The sequence below is a fragment of the Lepus europaeus genome, chromosome 7 (genome assembly GCF_033115175.1).
Source record: "Lepus europaeus isolate LE1 chromosome 7, mLepTim1.pri, whole genome shotgun sequence".
Taxonomy (NCBI): domain Eukaryota; kingdom Metazoa; phylum Chordata; class Mammalia; order Lagomorpha; family Leporidae; genus Lepus; species Lepus europaeus.
Window position 1 is genome coordinate 109106591 of NC_084833.1, and position 12636 is coordinate 109119226.

Genomic DNA, 12636 nt, shown 5'->3' on the forward strand with positions numbered 1-12636 from the left:
ACCCAAGCATTTACTTCCTGGAGCTTGCTTAGGAAGTTGTTACAATATTGCCTTTGTTTGCAAATGGTTTTCTTTATTTTGAATTAGGAGTCAAATAGTCGTTCCTCCTTTCTATGATTTTTATTTTCTTAAGAACCAGACAGGACTAGTTTTCCTCCAGATTGATCAAGAGATGTTGTGGTTGCACTCAGGCAGGAATACTGTTTGAGTGACAATATTTCAAATGTATATTCTTTCAAGGAACGTGGAGGGGACAGGCTGGGCTGCGCCCTGAAGGACCTTACAGTTTAGTTGCATTAAAACATTCACATTTACAAAGATAGAACACAGGGTACTTTGTTGAGCCAAAGAATAGCACAGTGATTGGGAAATAAATTTAGAACATAGCCAATTAATATGAAAATGATCAGGAAAGAATTCAAAGCTGTGTGCCTTGAACTCGTCCTTTAAGAATGTAGAATTTGGGGGCTGGCACTGTGGCATAGAGGGTAAAGCTACCATCTGCAGTGCCTGCATCCCGTAATAGGCACCAGTTCGAGTCCCAGCTGTTCCACTTCCAATCCAGCTCCCTGCTAATGTGCTGGGAAAGCAGTGAAAGATGGGCCAAGTCTCTGGGCCCCTGCACATACATGGGAGTCCTGGAAGAAGCTCCTGGCTTCAGCCAGCTTGGGGCCACTTGGCAAGTGAACCAGCAGATGGAAGATCTCTCTCCTTTCTCTTCCTCTGTCTCTGCCTCTTCTCTGTAACTCTGACTTTCAAATAAATAAATAAATCTTTAAAAACAAAAGAATGTAGTATGGTTAGAGAGGAGAGAAAGGTATTCTAGGAGAGGGATTAGAGGTGAGCAAATTTCTATAACTAGGAATGTATGAGGTATGTTTTTGTTTGCCCTTTAGCCTACTGTTGAAATTAATAGTTCTTAGAAATAGTTTTTTGTTATTATGGGGGATTAATATGGGTTCAGTGTTTTAGTTACTGTTTACTATTTTTTCATGCAATTATCTTATTATTCTATGCAACCTGAAATGGCAAGGAGAAGTAGTCTTTGTTCTTGGTAATTTTTTTCTAGGATCCATTCTTTTTTTTTTTTTTTTTTTTTTGACAGGCGGAGTGGACAATGAGAGAGAGAGAGACAGAGAGAAAGGTCTTCCTTTGCCATTGGTTCACCCTCCAATGGCCACCGCGGCTGGTGTGCTGCGGCCAGTGCACCGCGCTGATCCCAAGGCAGGAGCCAGGTACTTATCCTGGTCTCCCATGGGGTGCAGGGCCCAAGCACTTGGGCCATCCTCCACTGCACTCCTTGGCCATAGCAGAGAGCTGGCCTGGAAGAGGGGCAACTGGGACAGAATCCGGTGCCCTGACCGGGACTAGAACCCGGTGTGCCGGCGCCGCGAGGCAGAGGATTAGCCTGTTGAGCCACGGCGCCGGCCCTAGGATCCTTTCTTATTCTGAGAAATTTGATATTCACAAGTATGAAGTTGAAAAATAATATAATTTATAGTTTCCATTAAAATAATATCTTCAGAAGTAATATACCAACTAGATAATGAAGAGTTGAATTCACATGTTTGTTCTTTTTATAGAGATAGTAAGAGTGATTTTATTGACACACAGTTTTGAACCAGGCAGTATTCAAAGAGTTATTACTTTAGTTTGACCTAAATTCATGGAATCTTTTAAGACTCTGAAATACTTTCTCCTGTTACAAAGAAGGCTACTTTTCATAAGGGACAAACTATACATGGATATGAAAGAGAAGAATTCATAGCCAAAGGTGAGAGAAAGTGATGCAGGTTTTGAATGGCTCCACTTAAGTGAAGGAGACTTCAGTAATAATGAACTTGAAGAGAAGAGGTTTAGCAGGTAGATTCGTGGATTGGAATGATCTTCAAAGGCAATAAAAGGTAAAGGTACACAGCAGACAGAAAAGAGCTGTCCAGAATACTTTTGAACTACATTTTTGAAAACAAAGACTCAAGGTCAGTAAGAAGGAAGTGGTGGTCCAGACCTGAACTGTGTGGGTCTGGTGTTGGGATGATAAGAGGATAGATAGCATGGATGGGGCTCTGTTGTTGGTAGTTGAGATGAGCAATCCTGCTGAGAGTTAAAGCTTAGAGGACTTTGTTGATGGTACTAGTTCAGTAATTTTGAGCTCCTCCTGGGCCATATTTGGCTGTCTCCTCTTAGAATTCACTTTCCTAGGATCTCATTCTTTTCCTGCATTTTCCAGGTCTTACATAATTTCACAGGGCTTGATGTTTGTTTCCTGACAGTTTCTGGGGGCTGAGAATACATAGACAAGAACTGGGCTGATGTGGAAAGTGTTTTTTGTTCCCTGTGCTTCAGATCGCCTCAACCTCCCAAGTGTGCTAGTGCTGAACAGCTGTGGAATAACCTGTGCAGGAGATGAAAAAGAAATTGCTGCCTTCTGTGCGCACGTGTCGGAGCTAGATCTTTCTGACAACAAGCTCGAAGACTGGCACGAGGTAAAGTTCTTACAGTGCTGCGTTTTGTGAAAGGGCAGCACTAGGCCTTGTATCATCGTTTGTGTCATGATGTGTTCTGCTGACTGCTGCTTCTCACTTGAGACTCTCATTTTCTGTGTGTCTCAAGATAAATAACTGACTACATCAACTGCATCTATGATGATTTTTTGAATAGCTGTGCTATTGCTAATTTGTTTCCAGGCCTCAGGAGGTTAATGAGACTACAGTGGTTTAGGCTGCCAAGTACTAAATTCCCTACCATTTCACTACTTCACACATCCCATGCTTATTCTACTGCAATATGTATTGCTATGAATTAACAAAAAATTTACTAGATCCTGAAACTAAGGTTTATAAAAATATTTATTCTGGTTACTGAAATTTATCCTTAATAATTTAGAACTTATATTATCAAATCTCTTCAGTGGTTCGACAGAGCTGAGGTTTTTGGACCTTAGAGTAACTCTAGACTAAGTACCTAAATAATAATATCACATCATTCTCTCTTATTGTTGTACATAATTTACCTACCTGATTATAACATTACCACATAGAAGCTACCCCAAAGAATAAGGGAAATTTAATTCTCTCTGCATGGTTCAGTCTCTGCCTTAATTTAAGCTCTTATTTCTTGCTTTGACTATTGATAATATTTCCTAATGGATTTTCCTGGGTCTGCTTGTGTCCTGCTGTCTCTAAGCTGTTTTCACAGGGCCACATCACACTCCTTGTAATGAATGAAACATGACCGTGACACTGTTCTCTGTGAAGCATTTCGGTTGCTTTCATTACATAGGAACTAAGATGTGCATTTTGTAATCGTGGCCTCCGTCATATGGCTCTTTGTGATTTCTAGCACTTTGTCTGCATCTTGAGCCATTTGCTTCTGCCTTAAACTCTTGACCTGAAAATCCTCCTTGCCCTGACTCATCCTGGACCCGCTGCTTTCTTTCTCTGTCTCTCTTGCCATACTTTAAGATGTGGCCAAGTAGCTAGTCTTCCGTATTTTCCCCTGGCACATGGTTGGGCAGAGTCAGATTATCCCAGAGCTCCTGTCTCAGCTTACCTGACAATTTTCCTGCCTGTGTGCTTACGCAGAGTAGAGATTTTTATCTTTTTTACTAACAGTGCCGGGCATATTGAGCATATTAGGTGATCAGATGTTTGTTTGTTGACTGTGTTAATGAATAAAATCATCATATGTTAAGAGTTGATTAAGACTAATTACTCCAACTTTTCCTGTGATCTTAAGGAACTCCTTTATTCTGCTAGTGCTTCAGTTAGCTCATCTGTAGGCCAGGCTTGCTGATAAAATGATCAGAAAAATACTTTGTAGATTTTGAATCCTGTACAAATTCCGTGACAGATTTCCTATTTAAGAAAAACTGATCAGTAAGTAGTTTTGTTCAGTTTTTGTATATTATCCTGTTTCTTAGTCTTGATTAATCTGGTAACTGTGCTTGTAGTTAGAGTTCCTATTTTTATTAGACTTTTTACCAAAACTTGGAGGTACATGTCATCTGATTTTTTTAAAGATTTATTTATTTACTTGAAAGGCAGAGTTACACAGAGAGAGAGAGATTCAGAGAGAGAGAGATATTGTCCATCAACTGGTTCATTCCCCAAATGACTGCAACAGTTAGGGCTGGGCCAGGCTGAAGCCAGGAGCCCAAAGCTTCTTCCCGGTTTCCCTGCAGGTATGCAGGGGCCCAAGCACCTGGGCCATCTGTCTCTGATTTCCCAGGCACATTAGCAGGTAGCTGAATCAGGAGCTGTAAGGGATGCTGGAGCCGCAGGCAGAGGCTTAACTTGCTTTGCCACAACACAGCCTCTCCTCACTACCTGGTTTCTAAATTTATTAATGTAAATGGTGATTTATTTATGTAAATACATGTATAGTGTATTTATTAATTTAATGTAAAGGCATGTATTTATTTATGCAAGTGATTTATTAATGTAAATACATGTATAGGACTATTCTAAAAAATAATAGCTGTTTGCACTTGTGTATTTACTTTTTTAAGCACTAGAATGGTTCACTGTTGCACAGATTACAGTCTGTGCCTTCTTGGTCCTTTGAGACACTGAATTGCCATGCATGATCTGTCCACACTGCACAAATGCAAAAATCCTCCTTCTCTTCTACAGCTCTCCTAACCATCCTGCTGCTGAATCTCTGTGAGATGTGTGCCCTGCATGGGCCTGTTTCCTGTGAAAAAGTGCAGCTGCTCTGTTCACAGGCTGTCTCTGACATTTGTTTCCTCAAGAGTAGAACATTTCACAAAGGTTTTGTGCTTTGACCTATGCTTTGAGCATGTACGCGAGCTTTTGCTAAATGGTGGGACGAATTTAATGTAGTTGATGTGGCGTAGGTGCTGCCTCACAAGGAAGATGTATGTCATCTGGGTCACTACACAGTTTACGCCAGGCAATTCAGGTTTTTCCTGTGCTTAGACAAAGGTCGGTATTAAATATTTCTCAGGCTACACTGACATATAGCCAGAAGGCTGTAATTATTTGTGCTGTATTTACACCCTGTGTATTCCCATAAGTGCTTAATAGTCTGCTGTTAGGTACTTTTCAAGTAGACATTTGCTGCTACTTTCAGGTTTCCATTTTCCAATGTGTTATTAATTATTTATTTATTAGAGATTTATTTTATTTATTTATAACTCAGAATTGGAGGGAGGGAGAAAAAAAGAGAGAGAGAGATCTTCTGTTTACTGATTCACTTCCCAGGTGGCTGCAATGGCAAGGACTGGGCCAGGCCAAAGCCAGGAGCCAGGAGAGCCCCCAGGCCTCCCACATGGGTGCAGGGGTGCAAGCATTGGGCAGTCTTCTGCTGCTTTCCCAGGAGCGTTAGCGGGGAGCTGGATTGGAAGTGGAGCAGCCAGGACTTGAATTGGTGTCCATATGGGTTGCTGGTGCTGCAGGCTGCCATTTAACTTGCTAAGCCACAGTGCTGGCTCCTATTTTTGTCTTTATCATCTCCTCATGTTTCCTTCTGTCCTTAAGTGTAGTTGATCTCAATCTTTGAGGGTATCTATCATAGCACAGAGAAATGGAAGAAATTCTGACAGTGAAAAAATATTGATTTGGGGTTCTTGGTCAAACTCTTTGCCGGGCTACAAATGCCTCATAGGTCATGATTTTGAGATACTACATTTCAACTCCATTACAACCCAGATTACCAAAATGATCATTTGTCCTTAGCCATCAATTTTGCCTCAGCCAATATTGCTATAGCAATGTGGAACAAAATAATGCAATTTGTTCTATTATGTTTTTGAGTGTTCACTAATGCTATGAGTTAGGATTGGCATCTTATGTAGTTTAAACTGCTGGCTGCTAAATGTTCAGAGACTAACATGGATGTGGGTAAAAAATGGAATGCTTTGTGGGAGGCAAAGATTTGTTTATACCCTTTTAAAATTGGGTATCCACATGTAAAAAAATGCATATTTTTGCTTTTGATTTGAATTTTTGGCTGAGTAGAATTTTGTCTGACCTTTCCCAAGGCATCTCTTTATTTCTCCTCATCTTATCAAAACCTTTCAATAAAAGAAATTAAACTAAATAGTTGAAAGGAGGGAGGAATTAGCCACTCAGGTGATGTAGAGAATAGGTTGGGTATAAATTACAGATTGTTATCTTAAAACCCTTTCCTCATTTTTCTTATAGGTTTAGTTTCTTCCTTTTTAGAAGCCAGAGTCGAGGATCCTCTATTAAATCAGGATTGTAGAGACCCAAAAGGTGATCTAAGTTCATCTCTGTGTTGCTGCACATAAGCGTACTTAACTTATTTCAGCTTGGGGAATCTTTTTTATTTGTAGAGTTTAACAAAGAGAAATCAATGCACTGACCTAAAAACTCAATGTTTGTCAGCCTTTGCTATTGGGAAACTTTTCCAACATTAGTAAATTTATCTGTGTAGTGAATACTTTATTTTCCTGAATCTTATCATTAGTTTGAGATTACCCCAATAGATTTTAATTTCAGCCTGTTAAAGAAAGTATTTATTTAATTCTAACATATTGTTTTTTGTGCTTGAGTGGGCAGATTCTAGTCCAATTTTGTCTTTATAGGCTATTTCAGCACTGTCGAGGAATAATTATTCTAAATTTTTATTCTCACCATGTAGTAGTAAACATGCAGACTATGAAGATTATTCTGCATATCTGCTAGCCTTGAGAAACCCTCCAGGAATTGTTTTGAAACATTTTTTAAAAAAAAATTTATTTATTTATTTGAAAGGCAGAGTTACAGAGAGTAGGGGAGAGAGAGAGAGAGAGAGAGAGAGAGAGAGAGAGAGAGAGACACTTTCCAGGAGCCAAGAGCTTCTTCCGGGTCTCCTATGTGAGTGCAGGGGTCCAAGCACCTGGGCCATTCTTCTGTTGCTTTCCCAGGTGCATTAGCAGGAAGCTGGATTGGAAGTGGAGCAGCTGGGACATGTACCGGTGCCTATCTGTGATGCTGGCATTGCAGGGGGGCAGCTTTACCTGCTATGCCACAGCACTGGCTCCTTTGAGCTTTTAAACTGTTTTTTTTTTTTTTAAAGTGTTTCTCAATTTATTATAGACAAATTACTATTAAAAATTTCATGAGAAAATTGAATTAAGAGATAAATTTTGTAAAAGATTTTATTTATTTGAGAGGTAGAGTCACAGAGAGAGGAAGAGACAAAGAGGTCTTCCATCTGCTGGTTCACTTCCCAACTGGCTGCAATGGCTGGAGCTGAACCTATCCCAAGCCAGGAGCCAGGAGCTTCCTCTGGGTCTCCCAAGTGGGTGGAGGTGCCCAAGGACTTGGGCCATCTTCCACTGCTTTCCCAGGCCACAGCAGAGAGCTGGGTCAGAAGAGGAGCAGCCAGCACATGGACCAGTGCCCACATGGGATGACAATGCTGCAGACTGAGGCTTAGCATACCACAGTGCCAACCCCAAGATAAATATTTTTGATGAAAAAAAATTTGAAATTCATGCATAGCTTTTCATAATATGTGTTTTCTATGAACCTTTGAAGTACACTATTAAGTAGTAGGGGGAGGAATGCTTAGCAAAAAGATTGTTTTGTTTTTAATTCACTGGAATTGCTCTGTAATTAGCACTTATTTTCTGATTTAGTTGGAGAGCTGTTCCTGTCCTTTTTTACCTTAAAAGAGATAAAGTATAGGGACCAGCATAGTGGCATAGCAGGTAAAACTGCCGCCTGTGACACTAGCATCCCATACCAGTGCTGGTTTGGGTCCCAGCTGCTCTACTTTCGATTCAGCTCTCTGCTAATGGTCCGGGAAAACAGTGGAAGATGGCCCAAATGTATGGGCTCCTGCCACCCATGTGGGAGAACGGGATAAAGCTCCTGGCTTCTGGCTTTGGCCTGGCCCAGTGCTGGCCGGTGCAGCCATCTGGGGAATGAACCAATGGATGGAAGATGTCTCTGTCTACCCCTCTCTCTCTCTAACTGTGACTTTCAAATAAATAAGAAACTATTTTAAAAAATGAAAGAAAGAGGTAAATTTTAGCGGGTCACCACCTTCTCTATGAAAATTCTTCATGCTAGTGTTAAGGTCCTAGAATGCGGTATGGGCATCCCTGTGTTGTGTCTGTGCTGTGGTCGTAGACTGAACTCCCAATTCTAGCCATTATTACACACAGGTTTGGAATCATTTGGTCGCAAATGAAATCAAGCAAGAGCTTATGTAGAGTGGTATAGATTTCTTATACTCCAAGCAGAAGCTTAATATATTTTGTGTAAAGTGTAGTTCATTTCTTCACATCTTGAGTGAAATGGATGAAACAGTGAATGTGAGGCCTTTCTGGTATTCTCCTCTGAACCTTCTTGGAGTTTTCAGATCCACTTCACAGTGATTTTCCAGCTCCTGAGACGGAAATGTATACAATAGGGCTGCTGCTGCTGCAAAAAAGATTCCTTTCTCTTTCACCTGTGGTTCTCTCCTTGGATGCACACTTTTGGCAGTACGTCTGGAGCTGCCTAGAGAAGATCTCCAAGTCCCAACCACTAAGCTTGTCTCATCTACGAAGGCTTCTGATTCAACAGTCATGGTGGAACCTGAGAATCAACGTGTTTTTAAACGTTCTACCACTGATTCTGATGGATAGTCAGCATTGAGATGTTGGTTTAGTAATCGTTACATTTGTTGAAGGTTTTGTGCTATTAACTTATTCAATAGATATCAGTGTCCACCAGACAGTAGTAAACTAGGTCAGGGCTCTCCCTGCCTTCATAGAGTTTATGTGCTGTTGGGGAAGCGGGCAAAGGAATGCGGTTCAGAAACATGTGCTGATGGCTGTGCTGAGCACATTCCATGTTAATCCTGCCAGTAGTGCTGTACTTTGGGAGGAAAGTGAGACTGAGACCACATCCCCAGGAAGCATTGGAACCTGGTTTGAACCCAGGGTTTCCAACTCTAAAATTAGTCCTAACTACTTTTTTCTACTCCCGTTCTCATAACTGTTACCACATTGGCTATTTGAGGCTTAATAAACTCACAGGGCATATTACATTAATTTCATGTTTGTTTAAGCTATTCCTTCTTCCTGATTGCGCCGATTATGCTTCAATGATCTATATTCATTATTCTTATTATATTTATGATCTATTCATTATAGTGTATTAGAAAAAACAATGAAAAATCCCAGTATTGGCTTTTGTGACTGTGAGACCTTAGTCAAATTATTTAACGTCTCTAAGCCTTACTTTGCTCATTTATTAAAATGAAAATGGGAGTATTTATCTTGCAAGTTGTTTTGAGAACTTAGTGAAATAAGCTATGTTAAAGAGACTGGTACTAAGCAGAGCAAATAGTTAAGGTCCATAATGCTCATTTCTTTTTATTTTATTTTTTTGTCTGCTAAGTTGCTAGCAAAATCATTAAATTGATGATAATATTTTCTTTTTAAAATTTATTTTTCGTTTTATTTGAAAGGCAGTTGTGGAGGGGGAAGAAGTGAGAGAGAGAGAGAGAGAGAGAGAGCGAGCTTCCATCCACTGGTTCACTCTCCCAAATATCTGCAATAGCCAGGGTTGGGCCAGGCCCATGCCAGAATCCAGGAACCAGAAAATCAATCGAGATCTCCCACAGAGGTGTCAGGAACCCAATTACTGAGCCATCTCCTGCTGTCTCCGGGGTGTGCATTCGTAGGAAGCTGGAATCCAAAGTAGAAGTGGGACTTGAACCCAGGTACTTTAATATGAGATATGGGCTTCTTAACCACTATGCCACTTGTGCACTCCTTTTTTATTTATTTTTATTTTTATTTATTTATTTTATTTGAAAGAAAGAGAAGGAGAGGCAGAGAGAGAGAGAGAGATTGGTTCACTCCCCAAACAGCTGTGATAGAGAGAGAGAGAGAGAGAGAGAGAGAGAGAGAGAGAGAGAGATTGGTTCACTCCCCAAACAGCTGTGATGTCCAGAGCTGTGCCAATCTGAAACCAGGAGCCAGGAGCTTCTTTTGGGTCTCCCACTTGGGTGCAGGGGCCCAAGGACTTGGGCCATCTTCTACTGCTGTAGAAGAAAGCCTGTAGCCGTAGCTACAGGCCATAGCAGAGAGCTGGATCAGAAGTGGAGCAGCCAGGAATTGAACCGGTGCCCATATGGGATGCTGGCACTGCAGGCGGTGGCTTTACCTGCTATGCCACAGGGCCAGTCCCACACTCCTTTTATTTTTTTTAATAGTTATGGATGCTTTTTGCTTTTTGGTGAGTTTATTTTTAAAGTTTGGTGTCTTTTAGTCAAATTGAAACAGTTTTCTAACTGTGACTACATATTTGTGAGCATATGCATGGTTCCTAAGTGGTTTTAAAACCTTTAATTAGTGTTGTACTAAATATGAGAGAAAGGAGATACTCAGAGAGAATCACATGACCCAATCTCAGCTCTTTAAAGCTTATAGCCTAAAATAGCATCTAAACTATCTTTTCTTCATTTATCAAAGGGAATATGATATAGAGCAAAATTGGAAATCTTGCGCAAGGGACACAGGAAATCGTTCTTTTGTACCATTAATTGTCATGCTACTATTTCATAGAAAGAGATAAATTATTTGCCAGGAGTTGTTGAAATCACCTGTTCCCTCTGTGGGCACCATTGCTAAGTAGGACTCCCTGAGGTAAATGGTCCTTTGCCTGGAGGCACACTCACTTAGGCTTTCTTGAACATGATTGCTATTTAAAAGCTCTGATTACTACCTGATATTCTTTTCTTTTTTTTTTCCCCCCATAGGTCAGTAAAATTGTATCAAATGTTCCCCAGTTGGAGTTTCTAAACCTGAGTTCCAACCCTCTGAATTTGTCGGTTTTAGAAAGAACATGTGCTGGGTCCTTCTCTGGGGTTCGCAAACTTGTCCTCAACAACATCAAAGCTTCATGGGAGACAGTCCACACGATACTGCAGGAGTTACCAGAGTAAGTCCAGAGAGCAGGGTCAGGAGGGAGCTATGTTGCCACCTGTGTTCATATGTAGAATTACTGCTGATCTCCCATCTCAGAAATACTAGAACTGCAGATTGTGCGGAGAAACAGGTTAGAAAAATGAAGCAGTGAGAATGAGGGTAGGAGGGTAATGTAGTAGCACTTCCAATGGAATCCTTGTTCGGTGTTGAGTAGCACCAAGACATAGGATATGTCATCCTTTGGCTAGAAAATACCCCTGAGAAGCACTTAACACTTCTAGGTCAACTAGTCTTTCTCTGTTTTAATCTTCTGATTACCCGATGTAAGAATTTTGCCTCTGGCCTTTGGAAGGAAGAAGATCATAGCATCTCTGAAATATGTTAACATTTAGATGTTTAAATACCTAGCTGGTCTGATGGAAAATAGGACTTAGTATTCTTTTCAATAATAAAAGAAATAAATTATACCTTTTTTGGTCAGTTTGGAAACCTTTTATCATGTTTTGTTTATATCTCTTTTTTGTAGTTTAAAGAAATATGTGAAGTTGTAGTTTACCTAAATATTGAAAAAATTATCAAAGCCCTTCAGAATCTTGTCTTACTCCATCATTAGTTCTCACTCTCACTCTAATGAAATTGGTTTCCTCACTGCATGCAAAATCCATCCTGGTAGAATGAGATTTGAAATTTCAGTCCTACTCATCTACCATATGATCTATGATGAGTGACTTAACAGTTGAGCTCAACAGCTTTCCTTTTCTATAAAATGGGCCTAATTGTATTTACCTGGCAGACAGAGAAGTAAAATGTATGGCAAAGGGCATGACATAGGGTAGAAACTCATTAAATGTTAGTTATTATTTCTAAACATTTGTTCATTTTGTTTATAGAATTTTCTTCTATCTTCTCTCAATATGTACAAGTCCACCCCCTCCTTCAGGCCCTGAATCCTTCTGACTGCAATTTCAATTTCATTGCTATGTTAACTACTATTACTTTCAGTTATTACCACTTACTTTAGTACTTAATCATTTAAGCACAAAATTAATTTAGTGCAGCTTATATCATTCTCTGCTCTCTTATGTACTTTAGGTTTTCTCTTCCCTGCTATCTTGAGTTACTTTGAGTATGGTAGGCATTTATTTATTTACTAACTGAATGAAAATGAGTGTAAAACTGCTTTAACAATGAAATATTTCCTTTTTTTCTCTGCAGTTTGGAGGAGCTCTTCCTGTGCCTTAATGACTATGAAACAGTGTCTTGTCCTTCTATTTGCTGTCATTCTCTTAAGCTACTACATATAACAGACAATAACCTCCAAGACTGGACTGAAATACGGAAGCTAGGAGTTATGTTTCCTTCACTGGATACCCTGGTCCTGGCCAACAATCATCTGAATGCTATTGAGGAGCCTGATGATTCATTAGCCAGGTTGTTTCCCAATCTGCGATCCATCAGCCTCCATAAGTCAGGTGAGATACAGGCTGGCTTTCATTCTACATGCAAATTGATCTGAGCCTGTGCGTGAAGTCCAATGAGAGTATATTTCTTTCAGTCATAGTTCTACCCTTTTAGAGGATGAATTTTCAACATGACATGCAGATGCCTATTGATTGGCTAAATAGAAGCATTCATTTTCATGAATGGTCTGATAAATATTAAGTGGCAGAGCACTGTTAGCAATTTATATTTTATACGCTAAAAGGGTCATGCTAAGAAAGGAGTGAAGTGAAACTGAT

At 40.1% G+C, this 12636-nt stretch overlaps 1 protein-coding gene across 8 annotated transcripts in view; it reads left to right on the top strand.

Moving 5' to 3' along the window:
* Nucleotides 1–12636, top strand: part of TBCEL (tubulin folding cofactor E like) — an 89346-nt gene that overhangs the window by 23851 nt on the left and 52859 nt on the right. For all 8 annotated transcript variants that reach the window (XM_062197219.1, XM_062197217.1, XM_062197215.1 and 5 more), the window contains 3 exons: nucleotides 2347–2486; nucleotides 10729–10910; nucleotides 12113–12369. In XM_062197219.1, coding sequence (XP_062053203.1) covers nucleotides 2347–2486; nucleotides 10729–10910; nucleotides 12113–12369 — 579 coding nt within the window. The remainder of the gene's footprint in view (nucleotides 1–2346; nucleotides 2487–10728; nucleotides 10911–12112; nucleotides 12370–12636) is intronic.